The 23,576-nt window shown below is 49.8% G+C and overlaps 2 protein-coding genes across 7 annotated transcripts; both read right to left on the bottom strand.

The window, feature by feature from the left end:
- Positions 1-222: 222 nt before the first annotated feature.
- ECM1 (extracellular matrix protein 1) lies at positions 223-6,001 on the bottom strand. 4 transcript variants are annotated; one of them, XM_042953851.1, is made up of 11 exons: positions 5,798-6,001; positions 4,507-4,569; positions 4,314-4,415; positions 4,057-4,137; positions 3,879-3,959; positions 3,527-3,583; positions 2,906-3,222; positions 2,230-2,604; positions 1,452-1,672; positions 1,198-1,285; positions 223-538 (listed from the first exon to the last, which is right to left on the bottom strand). In XM_042953851.1, the coding sequence occupies exons 1-11, from the start codon at positions 5,868-5,870 to the stop codon at positions 308-310; spliced, it is 1,689 nt and encodes a 562-aa protein (XP_042809785.1). In that variant the 5' UTR covers positions 5,871-6,001; the 3' UTR covers positions 223-307. The 4 variants fall into 4 exon arrangements, with proteins under 4 accessions (XP_042809785.1, XP_042809787.1, XP_042809788.1 ...); XM_042953853.1 differs by having other exon boundaries at positions 3,527-3,580; XM_042953854.1 differs by having other exon boundaries at positions 4,314-4,403.
- A 483-nt stretch (positions 6,002-6,484) lies between these two features.
- On the bottom strand, positions 6,485-22,211 carry TARS2 (threonyl-tRNA synthetase 2, mitochondrial). Of its 3 annotated transcripts, XM_042953850.1 has the most exons (19): positions 22,065-22,195; positions 21,560-21,756; positions 21,091-21,214; positions 19,355-19,479; positions 18,113-18,230; positions 17,679-17,743; positions 17,343-17,421; positions 16,073-16,219; positions 15,815-15,913; positions 15,463-15,492; positions 15,275-15,375; positions 14,380-14,542; positions 14,018-14,155; positions 13,773-13,850; positions 11,675-11,775; positions 11,365-11,466; positions 11,117-11,189; positions 10,408-10,522; positions 6,485-6,851 (listed from the first exon to the last, which is right to left on the bottom strand). In XM_042953850.1, exons 1-19 carry the CDS (start codon positions 22,128-22,130, stop codon positions 6,703-6,705), a joined length of 2,070 nt encoding a protein of 689 aa, XP_042809784.1. In that variant the 5' UTR covers positions 22,131-22,195; the 3' UTR covers positions 6,485-6,702. The 3 variants fall into 3 exon arrangements, 2 of the variants coding, with proteins under 2 accessions (XP_042809784.1, XP_042809783.1); XM_042953849.1 differs by having other exon boundaries at positions 15,275-15,492; XR_006206704.1 differs by lacking the exons at positions 6,485-6,851; positions 10,408-10,522 and having other exon boundaries at positions 11,365-11,462; positions 15,275-15,492; positions 22,065-22,211.
- Between the last annotated feature and the right edge of the window lie 1,365 nt (positions 22,212-23,576).

Genomic DNA, 23,576 nt, shown 5'->3' with positions numbered 1-23,576 from the left:
TAGCTAGCTGACAAGGTGACACTGTTGTTCAAATATGTTAATAAATTCAAGATGACAAATAGTGAAGTTAAGCTGTTGAGTTATGGTACCATCATAGCCTGTGGTATGGTTCTGCTCAGTCAATGGGGGCAGGACAGTGGGCCTCTGGGGCCAGTCACTGAAGAAAATCCTACCAGGCTTAGAAGGGTGTGTTTGTATGTGAGACGTTAAAGACAATGAGGATGGCAAATCCAAGAGGTGTTTACTGTAATGAATGTTCAAGGAGGGTGGGGTTCCCCCAATCTGATCCTCTGAGGCTCTGGGTGACTCACTCTTCCTTGAGCTCAGGGGGTGGGGCTGATATTTCTTCCCGGCGTTGGCCTTGCTCCCCCTGGCCCTTGGCATCCCCAGTGTCTCCAGCCACTAGAGCCACATTCCTCAGATAGTAAGTGTTGAAGCAGTTGGTCTGGTCATCTCCAGGACTCAGGTTACAGCAGAAAGCAGAGTCTCGCCAGAAGTTACGTCGGGGACCACACAGGTCCTCAATGAAGGCTGATTTCTGATGAAGGAGAAAAGTAAAGCAGAGATGATGGGGAAGGAGGTGTTGGATGGAGGTCAAGCATCAATACTTGGGTGTTCAAAGTCCCCTTGCTCTCGGCTTGTCTCCCTGGATCCCTTCCTGGGGCCAGAGAGGGTGCAAGGCTGCCTTGCATACTTAGATTCCTTGTGACAGACATATGTGCACATCTGGAAATGCCTAAAGCTTAGGGCCCAGAGAAGGCATAATAAGAACTTAGAGGTAGGGAGCAGATCAGGTCAGAATGAAGACTTCTGGGTGTGCCTAGGTGGCTCAGTGGGTTAAGCGTCCAACTTCAGCTCAGGTCATGATCTCACGGTTCGTGAGTTCGAGTCCCACGTCAGGCTCTGGGCTGATAGCTCGGAGCCTGGAGCCTGCTTCAAATTCTGTGTCTCCCTCACTCTCTGCCCCTCCCCTGCTTGTTCTCTCTCTCTCTCTCTCTCAACCATAAATGAACATTAAAAAAAAAAAAGAATGAAGACTTCTGGAACCAAGAAAAAGATCTTCCCCACTAGTCCTCTATTTCTGTGGGCGGGGGGTGTGAGGTACTAAAGAGAAAGGGTGGCCTGCAGTGCTAGCCCTCTGTCTCCCCTACCCTGCTTTCCTTTGGAGACTATGACCCCCCTGCTGCCCTCACTCACCTCCTCCTCAGCACAGCAGGCCTGTTCTGGAAATGGCAGGTCACAGCAGTGGGCAGTCATGTTCCAGATTAGCCCAGGAATCTGTTTACTATGTTGGTGGGAAAGGGGCAAGGGTCAGGGTCTTTATGCATCCCTAGGCACCAAAATGGTGCTTGGAGACCATGGTTTTGCTCTTACCAAGAGTGCCCCCAGAGGATGCCCCAGAAGGAAGGTTTGGGGGAAGGGAAGAGAGGGAAGAACCGGGCAAGACTCACTGCTTGGTGAGAACTCTTCCGTTTCCACAGAGATGGCCCATGAGGTTGGGGGTAACTCGGCTGAGGTCAAGGGTCAAGATGTCTCGGTCATAGTTGGGGTAGGGAGCCTGACGGGCAAAGCACTCATCGCGGGCAGGGCTAGGAGGATAGTGGCAACACGAGTGGTGGTGGGTCTTTACAGACTGTTCCCGATAACAGTATCCATCAAGGGCATCCTCCCACTGTGGGCCAGAGAGAGGGAAGTCAGAAGTCTGGACACTCGGCCCCTTCTCTTCTGACCCTCTACTGCCCTACACTATGAGATGAGGGACTCCCGGCCACAGGTGTCAAGAGGGAAGGACAAACAACCAGAGGGCATGGATGTATGGTGTTGGGAAGGAGGAAGGGATGGAAGCACAAATGAGGCTTGGCACGGGCCACGGGAGATGAGCTGGAGTGGTAGACGAGGGGGTCAGGTGAGGCCAGAGCTGGACGGATGGATGGCACACGGGTGCATGTGTGGGATCACGGGTGGACGAGGCCAGGAGTGCAGGATGAAGGTTTAGGATGAACAGACGCAGATGACGAAGACAGTGGATGGATGGACACTTGCAAGCAGACGAACGGGCAGACGAGCTCACAGTGGGGAGGTACACGGATGGATGGACCGGCAGGATCAGAGGTCGGAGATGGGTGGGCAGGCAGACGGGCTCTTGGGGGGCTGGGACGCCCACTTACAGCCTTCCACATACAGGTGTGGTTGTTCCCCTGCTCTTGGGGGGCTGGGACGCCCACTTACAGCCTTCCACATACAGGTGTGGTTGTTCCCCTGCTGGCAGCAGCGCTGGAACTCCCCCTCTAGCCGGATCAATGCCTGCAGCTGTCTTTGGATGGGGTCAGTAGCTGGGAGGTTGCGTGGCACAGAACGGAAGCGTCTTAGGTGGCAGATGTTCTTGATGTTGTCTAGAGTGGGTACCCCAGGGGGGAAAGGCATCTCGGGGCCCGAGGAAATACCAGGCTGGTGGCTGGGGCAGGCCCGGAGCTGGTAGTGCGGCCGGGGAGCTTCCTCCTGGAAGCAGGAGAATCGAGCCTCCCCCTGCCGGTTGCAGCACCAGTGGGGTCGGGTCTTGACCGAGAACTCGGCCTCACAGAATCGGATCATTGCGTTCTCCCACTAGAGCAAGAGGGATGGATCAGCCCAGCAGCCCATTGTCCACATTCCTGTCCTCCTCCCAGGCTCCAGAAAAGGACCCTGGGCAGGTAGATAAGAAAGAAGCAGAGGCTGTTCTCTGCCCTTCCAGCCACTAAGGAGGCCTATGGTAGGGCCAGCAAAAGGGACCTGGGGTTCCTACGTGCCAAGGCCGAGGCCTCTAGTCCTTCTCACACACACACACACACACACACACACACACACACACACACACACTGTCTGGAGGTTAAAGGACAAGTCCCAGAACCAAGAGCCCAACACCTACCACAAGTTTTGCACAGTCCAAGCGGTGTGCATGGCTATGACAGCGGCAGCAGCGGGAATATCCAGTCTCCACTAAATTGAGGGTCTCACCCTGGCGAGTAAGGTGGGAGTAGCCAGAATGTGGTAGGTTCCAAGGGCCGTACATCACATGCTGGCGAGTAGGAAGGCAGATCTGGTCCAGATTGTCTGGAGAAGGTCGCCCAGGGGGGAAGCCGTCCAGCCGGTGGCCCCAGGCCCCTAGGGACAGGCCCTGTTGGCAGTGCAGGGCTGGATTCCAAGACTCAGGCTCTGGGGGGCTATGTTCCATGAAAGGCTTTTCTAGAATGGGGAAAACAGGGAAGGAGAACGAGTAGAGGAATAGAGAAAGTCTGGATGAGCTGGGAGGACTGAAAGAACTTGGGGTTGAGAGGATACAGGGGGAAAGAGACAGACATAAACTTGTGGCTTTTACCTTCAGAATGGCTGATGGAAAGGGAAGAGAAGTGGGGCATGAAAGGTGTCACTCTTACAGTCCCCACAAGTCAGACCTGCTCCCCTGTGCTGCCTCCCAAGCTTCAGGCTTCCCACCCCAGGGCCCTGAGCACTAAATCAGGGGCACGGACAGACCAGAGCTGTCACTCACCCTCTCTCTGGTTAGATGGGAAGGTCATTTCCTCCTGATGTGGGAAAGGTGGGTCTACTAGGGTGGAAGCAGATGTGTAAACAGAAGCCATGTTGGGATAGACTAGAAGAGGGGGACGTGGCCAGTTGCCACTCATAAAGAGGAAGTCAGTACAGACACAAGAGAAAACAAAATGCGCCTTTTATGCCACTTAATCTCATAACTTTATAAAAGAGGTCTTGTTTCCCCATTTTCCCAGATGAGGAAACTAAGGCTTGGGGAGATAACTTACCCAAGATTACACAGCGAGCGAGTGGCAGAGCCCCCAAAGCCCATGCGCATCAGTCGGGAGGGTGGAGAGGGAGTCACTTACTTTCCTTCTGTTCAACAGGGGCCTGGTGAGGGGGCAGCTCTTCTTGGAGGGGGATGGCTTCCTGAGGGAGAGGGGACTCCACTGCAAGACAGGAGTGAGGGCACAAAGAAGCAAGGGTCAGACTGATGGCAGCACGATTGTAGTGGCAGGGGGAGGAGGGGGATGGGCAAGCACTCACCTTTCTTTCCCATGGGGAGTTGGGGAGGGGGCAGCTCCTCCTCTTGGGCAGGGATGGCTTCCTGAGCGGGAGGGGGCTGTACTACAGAAGGGGGAGTGTGTGAGTGAACCCCCCCTTGTAACCAGAGTGAGGAATGGGCAGGGCCTCCTCACCCCTCCCCATCTGAAGAACGGGAAGTAAGCCCAACCAGCAACCTGGGGCTGGGGGTGGGGGGTGGGGGGGAGTGGGTAACTGAGAAGGGTGCATGGTGGACTTACCTTCACTCTGTCCCTCAAAGTGAAAGCCAGGCTGAGGGGTGTCAGGGTGATCCATGGGGAGGGCTCGGGTCTGGGGTGGGGAAGGGGGTGCTGCATAGCCAACTAGAGGTAAGAGGGGAGATAGAGTGGACAGTTTCTCCTGTCCTCCCCCCCCCCCCCCCCCCAATCCCATGCTGCTCACCCAAACTCTCACCTTCTTGAATGTGATAAGTGAGGGGTTCTGGCCCCAGCTCCCTCTGCCCTTGAGCCTTGAAGTCTGAAAGAAGAGGGGGGAGTCAGGGTGGATCTGAGGAGCACTTTCTTGGCCCCAAGCACAAGATGCAGGGACAGTAGACATCAAGGGTGTAGGCAAGATGACCAAGACACCAGAAGCCTTTCCGTACTGCTCCTGTCCCATGTCCCCTAATCAATCCACACCCTCCCCCCAAACCCACCTAGGTGTGACTGATTGGGTTCTGAGAAAGTCATGATATTCTGACAGCCTCACCTCCACCAGGCTCAAAGCCTTGGGTTTCCTGAGTCCAGGCTTGAAGGGAATGTGACATGGGGCTGGGGTGGGAGGAATGGGGTGGTGGAAACCCTAATCTGTCAGTGTCTCTTCCTCAGGGCTCCTGGGTTCTCCTCCTCTCAGCCTCTCAGCTCTGATGCTTCTCTAGTTTTCTACAGGAGCAAGTCCCAACTTTGAACTGGTTGGGGTCTTATCTGTTCACCTCCTCTAGGCCCTTTAAACATCTGTGGGCCTTCTCATAAGAAGCCCACACTGAAGTTTAAGTGCCTCTCCTTCAGCTGGTCCCAGATCCTCCTTAGCTTAGGTTTCAGTTTAGGACCTGGGGACTGGGATGATTCAAAACCCCTGAGGCAAACTGCCCCACAGCTGCAGGGAAAGGTATCGCCTGTGGCTGATGTGCAGTCACCAAAGACTAGCACCTGGGAGGAACAGACGGGCCTTCCAGATACAGACCAGATCTGTGGCACTCAACAGTTTCCCTTGGTAGCACTTTGTCCAGCATCCAGCAGATTATATGTGTGCTAGATAGAGTGTGTCTGGTCCCCTGTGGACGGACACCCTCTCTACTCCTCTCCTAACCAGGCAGGGAAGCAGTCCAGGCTCTCTGGGTCAGCAAATCAGTTTTGAGTAGCCAGGAGGCCCCATTCTTTCTCTCTCCCCTGCCTGACAGGCCCCATATATATATATATCTTACTGAGGCAGATCCCCTCACTTTGGGAGTCTAGCCACCCACTGAATTGTCCATTTTATTCCAGTTTTATGTCTTCCGGCAGCAAGCTCTAGGAAACTCTCCCTCTGTGCACCTGCTCCCCTCCCTGGTTAAAGCCTCGGCTCCAGTACCCAGGCCCACCTTGGACCAAGGCCAAGTGGACAATCACCCTTCTGGTGATGAGCCATTCAGAGGATGGCTGGACCCAGGCCCCAGGCCCACGCTGGCCAGGGCCTCTGCCCAATGTTGCCTCCAACCCCAACTCACCTCCCTCGGAGGAGGCTACAGAAGCAACAGCCAGACAGGCCAAGACCAAGGCTCCTCTGTGCATGGTCCCCATCCTGGGGCAAGGACTGGTCAGTGGCACCCAGGAGGTGGGTCGTTGTCTCAGGTAGATCTGGATCTGAAGGGCTGGGCTGCTGGGAGCCTGCTTCTCCGGTTGCTGTTACCGCTGTTGTGAACCTTGGGGCTGGCTCCTTCTCCTTTTATTTGGCTATCTGGGGATCACTCCCTCCCTCCTATTTCCTGCCATGACTCAGTCCCGGCTGCTCCTCCTCTGGCCTGGCAGCCACTCCTCCCAAATTCACCCTGAAGCCTTCTGAGAGGACTGAGGAGAACTGGAGTAAGGGGAGGAGAGCATTCTTATGATCTCCAGAGAAATGGATTCTGCGACTCATGGAGTAAGAGATGTTGAGACCTGCCTTTTCGGTTCAAGTCCTCTGTCTGCATGCTGCCTACTGTGGAGCAGTACACCTGCTGAAGTGGGCTGGGGAAACCGGGCACTAAGGAATCCTGGGTAGGGGACAGAACAGCTACCCCAGGAGCGCCCCTCCCAGGGGGAGGCCAGGGCTGCCCTCTTTCTGCTTCCCCAGCACCCCAGGATGAAAGAGATGGAGACAGGGTCAAACTCCCTTTTATGCCTACTCAGGAATCAGAGATGAAGACACATACCCGGAAACTTCAAGTTTATTCTTTATTGCTTCACTCCTCTCACATCCAAATAGCTACAGCTTCCCCCAGATCAAGTCTCTTTCCAGGAGAGCAAGCTCATGCCTCCACACTTGTTCTGAGGGGCCTGGGGGCCTCCGGATTCTGGCGGTCAGTTCGGGCTCTTCCACATGAAGGGAGGCTGGCAGCTCCCGCGGGTCTCTGCCGCGTCTATATACGAAAGCTCAGAACACTTGCTCAGCGTTTGGGACCCTGGTGTTCTGGAGCTCCAGCAGCCGCTGCACAGCCTCAGTCAAGTCCCGCTCTCCAAGCTGGCAGTTGTCTCGAGTCCGAATGTTCACTGTTCTCTTACTCTGCTCTTTCTGGCCAACCACTGCGGGAAGAGGGGAGGTTTGAGACTGTCAGGGCACATTTTTCTACATGGGATATACAAAAATTCAAGAGACCTAAATCTTTAGGAAGGGTGAGAGCAGAGGCCAGATAAGGTTCAGGAAAAGGGTATATTTAGCTGCCTCTTGCTTTCCAGTTTCCTGATCATCCTGACGGATAAGGAAATGCTCCAGACATTCTCCACATGCCTTATCACTTCCAGTCCTGAGCCTAGGGGTCGGAGACAGTAGGGTCAGCCACAGAAAAAGACAAACAGACCAAGAAGCAGACCCAGAGAGAAACTCTGTGTGTGGGCATTAGAGAGAGGGGAGGGTGGCAGGGGTATAAGAAACACATGCAAGCCCGTGGGGTCATGGGGTAACTTGCTCTAAGAGCTCATGGGCAAGTGGGAGTGTAAAATGAGAGGATCAAGTAATCTGGCAAAGGAGTTTCTGCTCCTTATCATCCCTCAGGGCTAATTCCAACTAGGTCTAGAATAAACAAAGCTAACTAATTAATCCCTGATTAATCCTTCCTGTCCCTTTCTCTCTGATGCTCCTTTGGTTAATTAACCTAACAGACACCAAGAGCTAGGATGGAGGTCAGAAGAAAACTGTTTTCTTGAAACCATAAAACTCCTAGAAGAAAACATAGAGGTAATAATATCTTGGCATCAGCCTAAGCAACTTTATTCTGGGTATGTCTCCCCAGGCAAGGGAAACAAAAGCAAAAATAAACTACTGGGACCACATCAAACTACAAGCTTTTGCATAGCAAAGGAAACTATCAACACAATGAAAAAGTAACCTACTGAACTGAAGAATATATCTGCAAATGATAAGCCACCTGGGTGGCTCAGCTGGTTGGGCATCTGACTCTTGATTTGGGCTCAGGTCATGATCTCATGGTTCGTGGGTTTGAGCCCCGCATCAGGCTCTGTGCTGGCAGTGTGGAACCTGCTTGGGATTCTCTCTCTCTGCCCCTCCCCTGCTTTCTCTCCCTCTCAAAATAAACTTAAACAAAATACCCCCCCAAATATACAAAGAACTCATACAACTCAACTCCAAAAAACTCCAAATCATCATATTTGAAAATGTGCAGAGGGCCTAAATGGACATTTTCCAAAGAAGACATATATGGCCAACAGGTACATAAAAAGATGCTTCACAACACTAAACATCAGGGAAATGGAAATCAAAACCACAATGAGATATCTTTTCACACCAGGAAGAATGGCTAGCACCAAAAAGGCAAGAAATAACAAGTGTTGGCAAGGATGTGGAGAAAAAGGGACCCTCACGCACTGTTGGTGGGAATGTAAGCTGGTGCAGCCAGCGTAGAAAACAGTATGGAGGGTCCTCAATAAAGATTAAAAATAGAAATACCATAATGATCTAGTAATTCCACTGCATGGTATTTACCCCCCCAAAAGAAAACATTAATTCAAAAAGATTTATGCTCCCCTATGTTTACTGCAGCATTATTTACAGTAGCCAAGACATGGAAGCAACCCAAGTGTCCACTGACAGATACATGGATAAATACACAGGGTGTACACACACACACACACACACACACACACACACACACACACACACACACGTACACTGGAATATTACTCAGCCTGAAAAAGAGTGAGATTTTGTATGTGTGACGACATGGGTGGACCCAGAAGGTACTACGCTAAGTGAAGTCAGTCAGAGAAAGACAAATATCATGATTTCACTTTTTTAAAAAAGTAATCTCTATACCCAACATGGGGCTTGAACTCATGACCCCGAGATCAAGAGTCACATGCTTTATCAAATGAGCCAGCCAGATGCCCCATATATATGGAATCTAAAAAACAAAAGAAATGAACACACACATGCACATCCCCAAAAGAAACAATCTCATAAATACAGGGAACAAAAAAGTGGTGGCTGCTAGGGTGGACAGGTTGGGGGGATGGAAGGCAAAGGTGAAGGGGACTAGAGGTACAAACTTGCAATTATAAAATAAGTGAGTCATAGGGATGAAAAGTACAGCATAGAGAATATAGTCAATAATATTCTAATAACATTGTATGGTGACAGATGGTAGCTACATTTATTGTGATGAGCACTGAGTAATGTATAGAAGTGACACATTGTGTGTCAACTATACTTCAATTAAGATAAATTTTTAATTTAATTAAAAAAATAGGGGCGCCTGGGTGGCTCAGTCGGTTAAGCGGCCGACTTCGGCACAGGTCATGATCTCGCAGTCCATGAGTTCGAGCCCCGCGTCGGGCTCTGTGCTGACAGCTCGGAGCCTGGAGCCTGCTTCAGATTCTGTGTCTCCCTCTCTCTGGCCCTCCCCCGTTCATGCTTTGTCTCTCTCTGTCTCAAAAATAAATAAACGTTAAAAAAAAAAAATTTTTTTAAGTAAAAATAAAAATAAAGAATATTAAAGTTGCTATGTATATAATCAGGAGTGACAAAATATACAAAAATTGTAAGGATAAAACGTGAGTCTGAAAAGAAATGCTACCTTTGCATCAAAATACTCTGAACCTTGGGCAATTTCCCCAGGGTGAATGTAGTTCACATGATCTCAGTTCAGTCTTAAGGGGAACTTTAGCAGAGATGTCTGAAAATACAGGCCCAACAGGTAAAATTCAAACACTTTGGCTGGCTACACAAAAACCCTAGCCTTACTCTTGAAGGTATTCACTTTCTTTTTAAAAAAAAAAAATTTTTTTTTAATGTTTATTTGTTTTTGAGACAGAGAGAGACAGAGCATGAATGGGGGAGGGTCAGAGAGAGAGGGAGACACAGAATCTGAAACAGGCTCCAGGCTCTGAGCTGTCAGCACAGAGCCCGACGCAGGGCTCGAACTCACAGACCACGAGATCGTGACCTGAGCCGAAGTCGGCCACTTAACCGACTGAGCCACCCAGGTGCCCGAAGGTATTCACTTTCCAACATATGTTGCAATAACCCAAATCTCATCGAATGTTTTCTCACGTCTGTGATTTTGTACTTTTTTTGTTTCGTTGAGAATATTATTCTGCACTAGGTAAGAAAGTGCTTTTCATGCTTGTGATGTGATCTTCTATGACTTGCACAAATTCAAAGAATAAATTAGTGGTAGAAAAAAAAGAAGAAATGGGATGCCTGGGTGGCTCATCCAGTTAAGCGTCCGACTTCGGCTCAGGTCATGCTCTCATGGTTTGTGGGTTCGAGCCCCACATTGGGCTCTACGCTGACAGTTCAGAACCTGAAGCCTACTTTGGATTCTGTGTCTCCCTCTCTTTCTGCCCCTCCCCTGCTCATGCTCTGTCTCTCTCTCTCTCTCCTTCAGAAATAAACATTTAAAAAAATTTTTTAAAAAGAAAAAGTTCTTCTGAGGATGAGAACTGATTGTCAGGGGGTGAAGGAACTGAGGGCCCAAACAGCTCAGGTGTCCTGAATCCTGGCTCCCTGAAAGTCTCGCTCAGGGACTGAGCCCTAGTTAATGCAAATCCAATAGGAAAGAACAGTGTAGAAGGCTGGTGGGGGAGCACTGGGCTCGGAGGGCCTGTGCTGCTGGTCACTTACCAAACTGAAAATTGTAGTGAGCGAGCTGAGCCCGGCGGACTCTCCGGCTGAGTGTCAGCCCCGAGTTGGCATCCAGGTCGCAGACCAGCCCTGCAGCCTGCAGTCTCCGCTGCGCCTGGGGCAGGGGTTTGAGGATGGGAACTGAAGGCTCAGGGGCTAGAGTAGCCTGATACCAATCTTCCCCATGCTGTCTTCTGTCTTCTGTCCTCTGCCTCAAGGCTCTCTGGTTCTTGTGGACAACCCCTCCTCATTCATCTCTGCACCGAGGCCCCTCCCCAGTCCCTCATAGTTTGTCTGCTTCCTACTGAAGCTGCACCCGCCACCAATTCCCGGACTCTGCCTGCTTTGCCTGTTCTAGCCCGGCTCTACCCAACCAGCTACTTGACTCTGTACTGTCCACACCCTTCCTCTAGAAAGGAAACATGCAGCTGACATTTACCTAAGCCCCTTTTGTACCAAGTGCTCCACTGTCAGCATTTAACATCTGTGAATTTGTTTAATTTTCACACACGAGGCAAGGAACTAGTGTCATTTCTCAGATGTGGAATATCCAGCATATATGTCAGCACCCATTCGAGACCAGTCCTGTGGCTCCAAGTGCTACTCCCCTTCTACTGTGCTGTGTGACTTCTTCCTACCCACTGCTCAGCCCCGGACTCGCCGTAGTCCTGCGTTAGCCCCTGTGCATGCACCCCCAGTTTCTCCTCACCTCCCTGGCATATTCCTCTTGCTCAGTTCCCACAGGGATGACCACCACCTGGAACGGGGACAGCCACAGTGGCCTGGTTGAGAGAGAAGAGAGGAAGGCAAACTCTTTACTCTAGCTCGACTACAAATACGGCTGCAGAGAGCAGATTCGAGAGGAAAAGAGAAGAGTGAGTCTGAGGGCACCAGGATCTGGGGCATGTACCATCTGGTCTGAGGACCAGAACAGAAATGTGGGGCCAGAGTTCTCACCATTTTCCACCACAGCTTTCCGCTAGCACTCCCAACATCCTTTCCACAGAACCTAGCACTGCTCGGTGAATGATGACTGGACGCTCTGGGGCCCCCGCCTGCCTTGGAGGGAAAAAGGGAGAAGGAGGGAATAGAGGAAATGTCACGAGATATGCACACGAGATTACCTTCTGGTTTTTAAGCAATATTCAGCTCCGGTGAAGGTGTAAAGGATTTGAGTTTCATGTTAGGTACAAAGATAGAAGGAGACGCTGTTCTCCACCTACTCCACTAGCAGCCAAGGGAAAAGGGGATGAGCACGGTTCTGTACCCCTTGTACTGGAGGTCAAATCTCAGGGGCAGCTGGAAGTCAAGTTGGATTGTCCCACACTGATGGGGCCGGCCCAGGGCATCGCGGAGGTGCACGTCAATCTGGAGGAGAGAGACAGAGGCCTAAAAGCAACCAGAAGCAGTACCCTCTACTGTCCGCACCACCCACCTTCCACCTGCCTACGTGCCAGGCTTTCTGAGAGACTCCTCACCCAGCTCTGTTGTACTCTTACTTCACTCACTGGACACCCCAGCAGTAGCTCTTTCTACCTGATAATGGTATTATGACCTTAGGGGACTTTGATACAAATGACCCACCCACACCCTGGCCTCTGAATTCCTTGAGTTCGTCATTTCCGGGATGTCTACCTGCACCCACCCTATGGATACAGCCTTCATCTTGTCATCGCCCAGAATGGTTACACCTCTGGAACAGTTCATCACACACCCTGCTCTGATTACTGTCTCTTGGTTTTCTGGCTCTGACAATTATTCCTACAAATGGCTCTTTAATTTCCAGGTTGCTTAATTCCTCTATTTCCTTCCCATTCACAGGCTCCATCCACCTTTCTTTCTTTCCCCATGTGGCTGGAACCACTTTCCCAGGTTCCCCTCTATCACTGTTCTTCTGTCACATCCCCATGGCAAATCCTCAACCTGGTGGCACTCCTGCCCCCCACCTCCTTGCCCCTGCAACAGAACTGCTCAGAGCTGCCCAGCATGTCCCATACCACAACAGATACATAAACGGGGATTGATGCCGCCATGCAAATCCCTGTTCTGAACCTCAAGTGGACCCTGACTGCTGTCGGCAATCCCCTGCTGCCCTAATCAGTTCTGTGTCCTGTTCTCTTCAAGGACTTTCAAGCTTTCTCCTCTCTCTTCCTATCTTCACTGCCCCCACTAACAACTCCCCTCTTCCCTACTCCCATCTCAGCAAATGATCCTGTCTCACATTTTATGGGGAAATCAGATAATGACATCATGAGACGAAAAGTGTCTCAACTTCCTGTCACCACACTTATAGACCTCCTTGCATGTGCCTCCAACCTTTCTTCCTGCCTCCAGAACAATGGCAGAGGTGATCTCTTGTGGGCTCTCAATCCCACCCCTCAAACCTCCCCAAGAACTTCCCTCCACTGAAACCCCTTCTACAACTTCAATTTTTCCCTGACTCAAACACGCTCTCTTTTATCAGAGCTAAACATTCTTGAATTTCTCTCTTCATCAAAATCTCTTTTGACTATCCAGGCCCCTCTTGCTACTCTCCTTTGCTTTTTGAGAGCCAAAATGCTCAAAAGAGTTATGTTCATTCATTTACCTCTGACTCCCACCCCAGCCTCTGTACCAGAAATGGTGCTTCAACATCTAACAGCCTTTTCATGGAATCCAGTAGACACTTTCCAGTCCTTTTTTCCCCCTGACTTGTTTTACTTCTTCCAACTTGCCCTGTTTACCCTGCCTCCACCCTCTGCCTGCACTGTTCCCACCTGGAACCCCTCTTTCCTTGGCCAACAATGACCTTTAAGGTTAGAAAGAGAATTCTGCAGGGGCACCTGGGGAGCTCAGTCTTTAAGCATCCAACTTCGGCTTGGGTCATCATCTCACAGTTGATGAGTTCGAGTCCTACATCGGGGGAGTCCGAGCCCCACTTCAGGGAAAACATGAGCCCTGGGTGAGCCCTGCTTCTCTCTCTTCCCCTTACGGTATTCTCCCTCTCTCTCTCTTGATCTTTGCCCCTCGTTCACTTACACCCTCTCTCTCTCAAAAAAAAAAAAAAAAAAAAAAAAAAAAAAAAAAAAAAAAAAAAAAAAAAAAAAAAAAGGTAAAGAAAGAGAATCCTGCAAGAAGCCTTTCCTGACCCTCCCTCCTGAATGATATGCTCCCTTGGTACCTGCAAGCGCGGGTTCAGTGGCCCTGAAATGCCTATTTGCCTCCCACACGCCTCACAGGACCATAAGCTCCACGGGGCCAGGGAACATACTGCTCTTCTTTCTATCCTATATAAGTTAAAAAATATTCCTTTGTGTCTATTAAATACCTAATAAAACAAAACAAAAAATGAGTAAATACAACTCTTAGGAGGATCCCCAACTTACTTTAGGCCCATAGAAGGCACCATCTCCAGGGTTGAGTTCCCAGGGTTCTCCAAATTCTTCCAGGGCCCGTTGAAGGACCTTTAAAGGGAATGAGATGAGAGAGGAATGTATCATTTTAGACTTTATAAGCAACAGACCCCTCCAGTCCCCCAACAAATGACCTGGTTGGCATATGCCTCTATTGAGGACCCCAATTCCCATCTCCCCTCTTCTGCCATCAGAGAGTGGTTTATCTGCCTCCTCACCTGCTCAGCCTGGTCCCAAAGGCAAGGCTCGCCCAGGAAGCTAGATGGCCGGGTAGATAGAGCCAGGCGGAAGGAGAAGCCAAGGACAGTGTAGACAGAGCGGAGGAAATCAAGACAGCCTTGTATCTCTGTTTCAAGCTGGGGACAGAAAATAAGGGTGAGTGAGTTGTGTGCAACCTAGAGTTCTGGAGTGATGGGAGTTTTGGGGGAAACACAGGGCAAAAACATAGAGGCAAGCTGGGGCTATCATACAACTGAGTTGTAGTATACAAAGAGGGAGACAGGGAGCAGGAGTGTTGGCAGTTCAAATGGAGAATGGAAGGCGGTTTAGAAATGCTTTGGTGGAGCTGGGGAAGGGCCACCTGATCCGGTGCACAGAAGATGTGAGCGTCATCCTGCTGGAAGCACCGCAGCCGGGTCAGTCCCCCCAGACTGCCAGAGGCCTCGGCCCGGTGCAGGGCCCCGAAGTCCGCCAGGCGCAGGGGCAGCTCTCGCCAGGATCTGGGCCGGTGAGCGAACATCAGGCTGAGATGGGGATGAGGAAGGGTCAGGGCCACAGGGAAAAGCAGCCCCCGCAGACTGCATCTCTACCCAGTGTGCTTGCTTACTTTCCCTGCGCCATCAGCACGCCCTCTCCCCAGCCTGGGCATGCCCTCCCCCCAAGTCCTGTCCATCCCACTCAGCAGTTTGAGCCCTTCCTGGTTCAAAGTGCATTTCTCAGGGGCGCCTGGGTGGCTCAGTCGGTTGGGCGTCCGACTTCAGCTCAGGTCACGATCTCGCGATCCGTGAGTTCGAGCCCCGCATCGGGCTCTGGGCTGATGGCTCAGAGCCTGGAGCCTGCTTCTGATTCTGTGCCTCCCTCTCTCTCTGCCCCTCCCCCGTTCATGCTCTGTCTCTGTCTCAAAAATAAGTAAAAACATTAAAAAAAAATTTAAAAACAAAAACAAAAACCAAGGTGCATTTCTCAGAACAACAGCAGCAGACTTCATTTACTGTGCCCCTATTGTGTGACAGGCACTGAGGTGAAAGAGGAACTTCGGACAGCAACTCCAAACCCCTGATGTTATACAAGGAGACTAAGGCTCAGAGAGACACAATGGTTTTCCCAAATTCACAAGGTTTTCTGGAGTGCAGATTTAAGACTCGAATCAGGTGTTGTAGTGCTCTGCCAAGGCGCTTTCTATTACTTCATATTCAGCAACCTGGTTGCCTACCCCCAGCCCTGGGAGGACCCAGGCCTCTTGGCTCCTAGCTCACCAGTGTGCAGGGCAGTTCATGGGCTTCAGGGCGAGTGTGTCTGCAGGATGGCTAGGAGCGTGGTCACTCAGGGAGCTGGAGAGCCTGTCAGAGTCTGGGGGCTGCAGGGCAAACATATCCTCCTGATAATGCTCCCAGTGTCCTGACACCTCCCAGAGCTTCGTAGAAAACAGTATGGGGGTTTTCACCTCGGAAAAACCACGGCGGGTGTACTCGGCCTGGAGAGGAGGGCACAGGATATGGAAGGCAGAGTGACTGGGGGAGGACAGCACAAATATGGAAGGCAGAGTCGGGGAGAGGCAGGTGTGTGATCCTCCGGGGACCTCAGGTCAGGCTGATCTCAACTACAACCTATTAAGTACCGTGTTCCCTCTCTACGCTCCCCCCTCTGTGCACCACACATTCCTAGGACCTTGTTAAAGGCCACCAGCACCTTATAATGTTTATGTTCGTGCTTCTAATCCCGCTCTTCTAACACTTGGCTTCTGGGTCCTGATTTCCTCTCTGGTCGTCCCTCCTCTGGACTGGAGGCCCCCTTACCCTGATGAAAGCCACCAGTGCATTATACACTCTCGTCCCTCGAGGCAGGAAGAAACAGCTCCCGGGGCTCAGTTCATGGAAGAAGAAGAGCTCCTGTGCCTGAGTCAGGAATGGCAATGTCACTTGGAGAGAGAAGCAAGGACTTTGGAACCCAGAAGAAATAACTGATGGAGCTGCTCAATCTGCTGGATTCAGAATCTGCTCCCAGCTTCACAATTAGGTTCCTTCACGCACCCTCTCCTTCTCCAATCTCCGTACCTTCCCAATGCGCCGGTGGTCCCGTAACTCCGCTTCCTCCCTCCCTTCTTCCCAGGCTCTCAACTCCTCCATTGTGGGGAAGGAGATCCCTGACACTCGCTGCAGTGGCTCTGGGGCACCTGAAGACCTCCACAGGGATGACGAGTTCTATGGGAAAACAGAGGGAGTCAAAGGGAAGATGAGGGACTGCGGGTACCCAAGCTCTCCTTCGCTGATGCTCGTCTGATTCTGAGCATACGACACGCACCACAAGTGTCCCGTCTCAGCACTCACTCCATTTTCCACTGCCTCCATCAGCGTGATACCCCTCAGAACCCCTGCCATGTTTACAGCCTTAGACACACTGGATGCTTAATTCCCACTTGTATCCTGTTCAAGCCTAACCTTATCCTGCCACCTCTTTTTCTCCCCATTCTCCCACCAGTACATTCTCTCTGTACTTAGATCCCCCCTCCCCCACCTCTAATCAATGACTACTCATGGGAGTAACCTTCAGCTCCGGTCAAATGTCAGTTGTTGTTGTTTCTATCCACCTGCTTATCAATCTCCACTATGCCCTATTCCTGGCCACATGAAATTCAAATGCTTCTGCCTACTCTTTCCTCAAACAATTTAACAAGAAACAGCCAGCGTTTTATACCACTTTCACCTGTGTTAATTGACTTTGTCTCTGTGACGTGGATTTATTGGTAGGACAGGAATTAACAACAGTCTTATTTTATAGATGGGGAAAATGAGTAAGGAGATTTACCCAAGGCCACATACTTTACCTATGGCAGAGCCAGGACTAAGCAAGATGAGAGGTTTTTAGTCCAGGGCTTTTGGCTGCATATTCCTGCCTCTCCTCTCGCTCCCTGCTCTCATTCCACCGAACAAATAACTCACCTGGCCCAGGCACAGGATTTTCATAAAAGGCATGACTTGAACTTAGAATACTCTCCCTGTGCCTGCCCAGTGGGGTTCTACACACCCTCTCCACAGCAGCCTCCCCTATGTGACCCTGTCCAGACTGTTCTCACACTCCCTCTCCACCTCCCTAGCACTGAGGTCCAACTACGGATTGTGAATTGGCTTCTGAGCTCCGGCAGGATGTCCAGCAGCTGCCATCACACTGGGAGTTTGTGGAAGGCAGGAACCAAGAAATCTTCCTCCTACTGGATTCCTCCCTTAGCTATAAGAGGAGAGAAGGGGCTGAGAGAGCATCTTCCTACTCCCCTGCTCATCCCAGTGAAAGCAGGAGTCTTAACCTAACCTTGCCCTCACAACTGACCGTCAGCAGCTTCAGTCCTCCAATCTGTCCAGTATGCCGAAGGTGGGGGCCCCGGCAGAGGTCTACCAGCATGCCACACCTGGGGGAAAGGAGGGAACACTTAGTGGTCTCCAAATTCTTGAGCTTCCGGTGTTCTCCTGGCCTCTAGCAGACGGAAAAAAAATGTAAGACCTGTTCTACAGAGACAGCAAGAGCAATGGGAGATAAAAATAATTTCTTGTTCCCATTATTTTTCTGAACAACAGACTACCTTCTACCTTCTTTCCCTCATCCTATTTCTGGCCTTTTTTTGTGCATACCTACCTCCCCGTTTCCCTCCATTTTGACAACGCTCACCCATATACTATTGCTGTTGGACCTGTCACTTTCTCCTCAATCAGGCGAAGCTTAAAGGGGTTATCCTGGAAGGAGAGAAGAGTGAGGATAAGTCTCTATTCCCATAAAGATGTTCTGGGAGAGGGGTGTATGGGTGGCTCAGTCAGTCGAGTGTCCAACTTCAGCTCAGGTCATGATCTTGCGGTTCGAGAGTTTGAGCCCCACGTCAGGCTCTCTGCTGACAGCTCAGAGCCAGGAGCCTGCTTCAGATTCTGTGTCTCCCTCTTTCTGTCTGCCCCTCCCCTCTCTCTGCTTGTGCTCTGTCTCTCGCTCTCTCAAAAATAAATAAACGTTAAAAAAAAAAGTTAAAAAGAAAAAAAGATGTCCTGGGAGACAATCACCCCTTCCCCCATGCTTTTGGATCGTCCTCCTAAATGTGTGCACCCCCACCCCACCTTGAAGAGCTGGCGAAGCTGATCCTGGGAAGCCTCTAGCCTCCGGAAGGGTTGAGCAGCAGCTGCAAGTTCCTGGCAAATCCGCTCCAAAGCAGGCAGCTCTGAGCCCCGGACTGTCCTGGAAAGGTGAGAACTTGTTGGCGTTCATCCTTTAAGAAGCATCACCTGGGTGCCACACCTGTTGGCTAGGGGGTGAAACCCTGCTCTCCACAGACATCTAGAATTATTGGTAAAGGCAGACAAACTGACAGAAAACATAAATAGGAAATCAGGTATAAATTTTACAGTGGGAGCAAAAGCTCTATATGTTAAATTAAAGGTCGGATGCAGACAATATGGACAGACATAATTAAGGCAATAGTAATGAAGGATGAAGTAAAAAATAAAAGCCAAAGAATTCATAAAGACTAGAGAAGTTTCAATGAGAATTAGAAAAGGAAAAGCATGGACTAGGGGAGAAATTGGCACCAATATCACAGCAAAGGCCTGCAGAGGCCCTCCTCTAAACTTTCTCTTCCAAATTGAACATCCCTGACGCCCCAGAAGAGGATGCAGAAACCACTCGGGTGAAACAGTACAAACTCAGTATAAAATGAATTAGGTTTGAGAAGATAATGTAGAACATAGTGACTATAGTTGATAATTCTATACAGTATGCATGAAATTTGCTAAGAGTAAACCTTAAGCAATCACACACATGAAGTGAGGTGATGAATGTACTAATTAACTCAATCGTGGGAATCCCTTCACAATGAATATAAATATCAAATTATCAGCTTGTTCACTTTATTTTTTTATTTTTAAAAGTTTAAGGAGCGCCTGGGTGGCTCAGTCACTTATGCATCCAACTTCAGCTCAGGTCATGATCTTGAGGTCTGTGGGTTTGAGCCCTGCATCGGGCTCTGTGCTGAAAGCTCGGAACCTGGAGCCTGTTTCAGATTCTGTCTCCCTCTCTCTCTGCCCCTCCTCCACTCATGCTCTGTCTCTGTCTCTCTCAAAAATAAATAAACATTAAAAAAAAAGTTTAAGTAATTCTCTACAACCAACATGGGGCTTGAATTCACAACCCTGAGATGAAGAGTCACACGCTTTTCTGACTGAGCCAGGCGCCCCTCACGTTGTACACTTTTAATATATTACTTTGTCAATTAAATTCCAAAAAGCTGACAAATGAAATAAAATATGGTGAAATATCTAAGAAACCACTCCAGAATCATTCTCCTCTCTGCTTGCACTACTCACCGTTCCTTTCCCAGGAAGAAATCATGGTAGAAGCCACATTCTGTACTTGGACCTCGGCAGAGGACAGCACCAAGGAGCTGTTCAGCTGCTGCTCCCAGGACATGGGTGCTGGAGTGCCAGAACACCTGGGTTCACAAGAAAGGAGTTCATAACCACCGCTTTTGTTTTTTTATTTTATTTTTTTTCATAACCTCCTTCTTTAACCCCTCACTCTCTGATACTCTTCTCAGAGAAGCTGGCGTGAAACCAGTATGGCTCTTCTAGAAATAACTATCACAAGATGGGGAATCTGACCTTGGAGGTGAATACTAACTAAACAGTAAAAAGGAGGAAAAACTGAAAACAAAAGGCTAGTAGAAACATGCGCAGACAGGGGTAACCCCCACTCCCACTCCTCAGTGCTTCCTGGTCCTACAGCATAGAAACAGGGCCTAGGCTTCTTTTTCTGCTCCTATAACATCCCCTTTTAGGGCTTCAGAGTAAACTACCTTCTCAAGACCATAGTTCCTAAGGGCTCTATTTGATCTTTTAGTTCTATTTTTCTCTATTACAGGAATCTAGTGTGATGCAACCCCTCTTCTAGGATTTGTTCACCATTTATTTATTTGTTGTTTATTTATTTTGAGAGAGAGTGCATGTGTGTGTGCTAGTGGGAAAGAGCAGAGAGAGAGACAGAGAATCCCAAGCAGGCTCCATGGTGTCAGTGCAGGGCCGGACACAGGGGTTAATCTCACAAACCAGGAGATCATGACCTGAACTGAAACCAAGATTTAGACGCTCAACCCACTGAGCCACCAAGGCGCCCCTTTGGTCACCATTTAGATGAAGATGATAAAACTCCATTTTTCTGGATCCTAGTAGATGAGGTCTATATTACCCAAGCTGACATGAAGAAGACAAAGTAGGGAGGAGGAGTTGTGTGCTCAGTTGTGGAAGCCAAGTTAGAATTAAAAAATATATGCCCGTAGAGGTGCCTGGGTGGCTCAGTCAGTTAAGCGTCCGACTTTTTTTTTTTTTTTTTTAACGTTTATTTATTTTTGAGACAGAGAGAGACAGAGCATGAACGGGGAGAGGGGCAGAGAGAGAGGGAGACACAGAATCGGCAGCAGGCTCCAGGCTCTGAGCCATCAGCCCAGAGCCCGACGCGGGTCTGGAACTCACGGACCGCAAGATCGTGACCTGAGCTGAAGTCGGACGCTTAACCGACTGAGCCACCCAGGCGCCCCAAGCGTCCGACTTTGACTCAGATCATGATCTCACAGTTTGTGGGTTTGAGCCCCGAATCGGGCTATGTGCTGACAGCTCGGAGCCTGGAGCCTGCTTCAGATTCGGTGTCTCCCTCTCCGGAACTTCTGTCGCCCCTCCCCCGCTCACACCTCTGTCTCTGTCTCTCTCACAAGTAAACAAACATTAAAAAAAAATTATAAAAAAATATATGTTACAGATGACTTATGATGTATGTCTCTAGGGTTGAAGTGACAGAACTGGCATATTACCCTTCTATTTTCAGCTTTCCTTTTTACTAGTGCAAATGATGTTTACTTAATGGACCTATGTTGAAAATTTTCATCCTAAGTTTCTAGCTTATCCAGGGTTAGTCAAGACAAGCAGTCTGTGGTAGGTCTCCCTCCCAACTGCAAAGGGAGAAACTGAGGCAAAAGAAATACTAGAAGTATGCCCACTTAAAAATCCCTTAGTTTAGTTGTCACTGTATTCCTGAAAAGGAAGAAACTTACTGCTTTGCCCTCTGCAGAACTGAATGTCAGAAATCTGAGGTCAGAATCTGTCTCCAAAGGCCGTTCCAGATCATAAAGTTCTCCATTCACTTGAGCAGCCACTGCAGTATCTGCCAGTGTTGAGCTTGGGAATTGGGAGGGGGGGGGGGGGGGGGGAGGGGAAGTGAGGACAAAGAAAAAGACATGGTCACAGTCCACAGGGGAAGACAGGGACTAATCTCTCAATAGTTCTAAGCTTGCAAATGGGGAAAGGTGCACCAGAGCAATAAAACCTATCATTTCTTTTCCCAATGGATAATAAACAAAGGGTAGAGACTCTGAAACTAACCCAGATGAAAATGAATTCTCATGAAAAGGCGATCTTGATAGAGATGGAATAGATACCAGGCATAATTTTCATTCTCTGCTCGAGTCCAGCGAAATACAGAGGGAGAAGGATGATCCTGGTAGGTACAAAATGGTCTGGTACCTGATCTGCTGGGCTAGCTGGTAAGGGGTTGTGCTCCATGCCACAGCATCCACCCTCTGGCCTCCAGGAAGTGATATCTTAATAGTCCGGTGCTCCTTCTGTGCCACGCTTGCTAACTTCTTTACTTGAGCAGTCCATAGCTCCTCAAAAAGGCCGAGCCGCTCTGCCAACCACTGTGGAGGGGCTGGCACAGCTGCCTGGAGAGAAAAATGTTAGGAGGTAACTCAGGTCCCATCATTCCTTCCTGGGATTGAGGCTGGCAGGAGGTGAGGGTACCGAAGTGGCCTTAATCCTAAACCCAGGCCTTTAAGAGGGCTGGGTGATACAGGGCTCTAGACTAGGAGCCCTAGCCTCTTCTGGTGGTCGACTCTAGGGAAAAGATGGCTGTAACTAAAGGCTTAGCGGGGCCGGATCCAGGGGCTCAAGGCAGGGGTTGGGAGCCTGCACTTTGGGCCTGGTCTGGGTCCGATGCGGTTCTTAACTTTTGGGTGGGTACCTCACGCACCGTGTGTAGCCGGCAGGTTTGCAAGCCCGACAGCCGGAGCCGCCGCCACCTCTGACACAGGCCCATGTTCCTTCAAACCCGTGCCTACATCCTTAAACAAATTATCCTCGACTCTTTCACCGGATTTCTCATAGGTTTCCGGCCCAATGACGCCCAAGCCCATTGGCTGCGGCAGCTGCCACTCTAACCCGGGACCACCTCCAGGAGCTCCGAAGTGGTCCGCCCCACACTGCTTGAGCGGCGGTGTGGGTGGTTCCGGCTGGCCGGAAGACCTAAACTGTTACACACACTCCCAGTCCCAAAACTTGGGTTTCAGCTAGCGGTAGCAAGAGCATATTCTGGCAGCGTGGAGGAAAGGGGAGTGAAAACTCATGAGAAATGAGAGTGGGAGAAAAACGGAGGGGAAAGGGTGGCTCGTCATTTCCTTTTAACCATAGGTTTTCTTTTATATCGTCTTTACTGGCAGGTAGAAATCAGGGGGATAGACGTTGGAACCAAGTGTTAAATCCTGGACCTGCCATTCACAATATAATTTTAGGTGGATTACTCCATTCCTTCTAAACTTCGATTTTCTCATACATAAAATAGTAATAGAGGCTCCTGGCTGGCTCAGTCAGTGGAGCGTGAGACTTTTGATCTTGGGGTTGTGAGTGGGAGCCCCCACTTTGGGCGTAGAGATTACTTTAAAAAACTAGGGACGCCTGGGTCGCTCAGTAGGTTAAGCGTCCAACTCTTGATTTCTGCTCAGGTCATGATCTCTTGGTTCCTTGGGGCTGATCGTGGCAGAGGGCTCTGCGCTGATGGCATGGAGCCTGGTTGGGATTCTCTGTCTCCTTCTCTCTTTGCCCCTCTGTGGCTTGTGCTCTCCCTCTCCCTCTCTCTCAAAATAAACATTAAAAAAAATTTTTTTTTAATCTTAAAAAAACAAAATGGGTATAACAGTAACACTCCCAATTGTCGAGGTTAGTTTCGTGTAAATCATGCGTGGTACTCAGTAATGGGCTATAATAGCGACAAGCCGTTAGAATAAATAAATTTAATAGCTTTGGGGCTGCACCAAAGAATCTACAGAGGGCACTTCTTGCAATTTCTTCATAGTCATACTGCTTAAGAGGGACCTTAGCGACCTCTTTATTTTACAGATGAAAGAATTTAAGGTCAGAGAAAATAAATGACTTAAGGTCAAACAGTAAGTGCCGATACTAGATTTTGAATCCAAGTTTTTTTTTTTTAATTTTTTAACGTTTATTTATTTTTGAGACAGAGAGAGACAGAGCATGAACGGGGGAGGGTCAGAGAGAGAGGGAGACACAGAATCCGAAACAGGCTCCAGGCTCTGAGCTGTCAGCACAGAGCCCAACGCGGGGCTCAAACTCACAGACCGTGAGATCATGACCTGAGCCGAAGTCGGCCGCTTAACCAACTGAGCCACCCAGGTGCCCCTTGAATCCAAGTTTTACACTCTTCTACCACACCATGCTATCTCTGACAATAGAATTTACTTCCAGTATA

The sequence above is a fragment of the Panthera leo genome, chromosome C1, assembly GCF_018350215.1.
Source record: "Panthera leo isolate Ple1 chromosome C1, P.leo_Ple1_pat1.1, whole genome shotgun sequence".
NCBI classification, from domain to species: Eukaryota; Metazoa; Chordata; class Mammalia; order Carnivora; family Felidae; genus Panthera; species Panthera leo.
The sequence above is the reverse complement of the archived record's forward strand: the minus strand, read 5'-3'. Positions and strand labels throughout refer to the sequence as shown.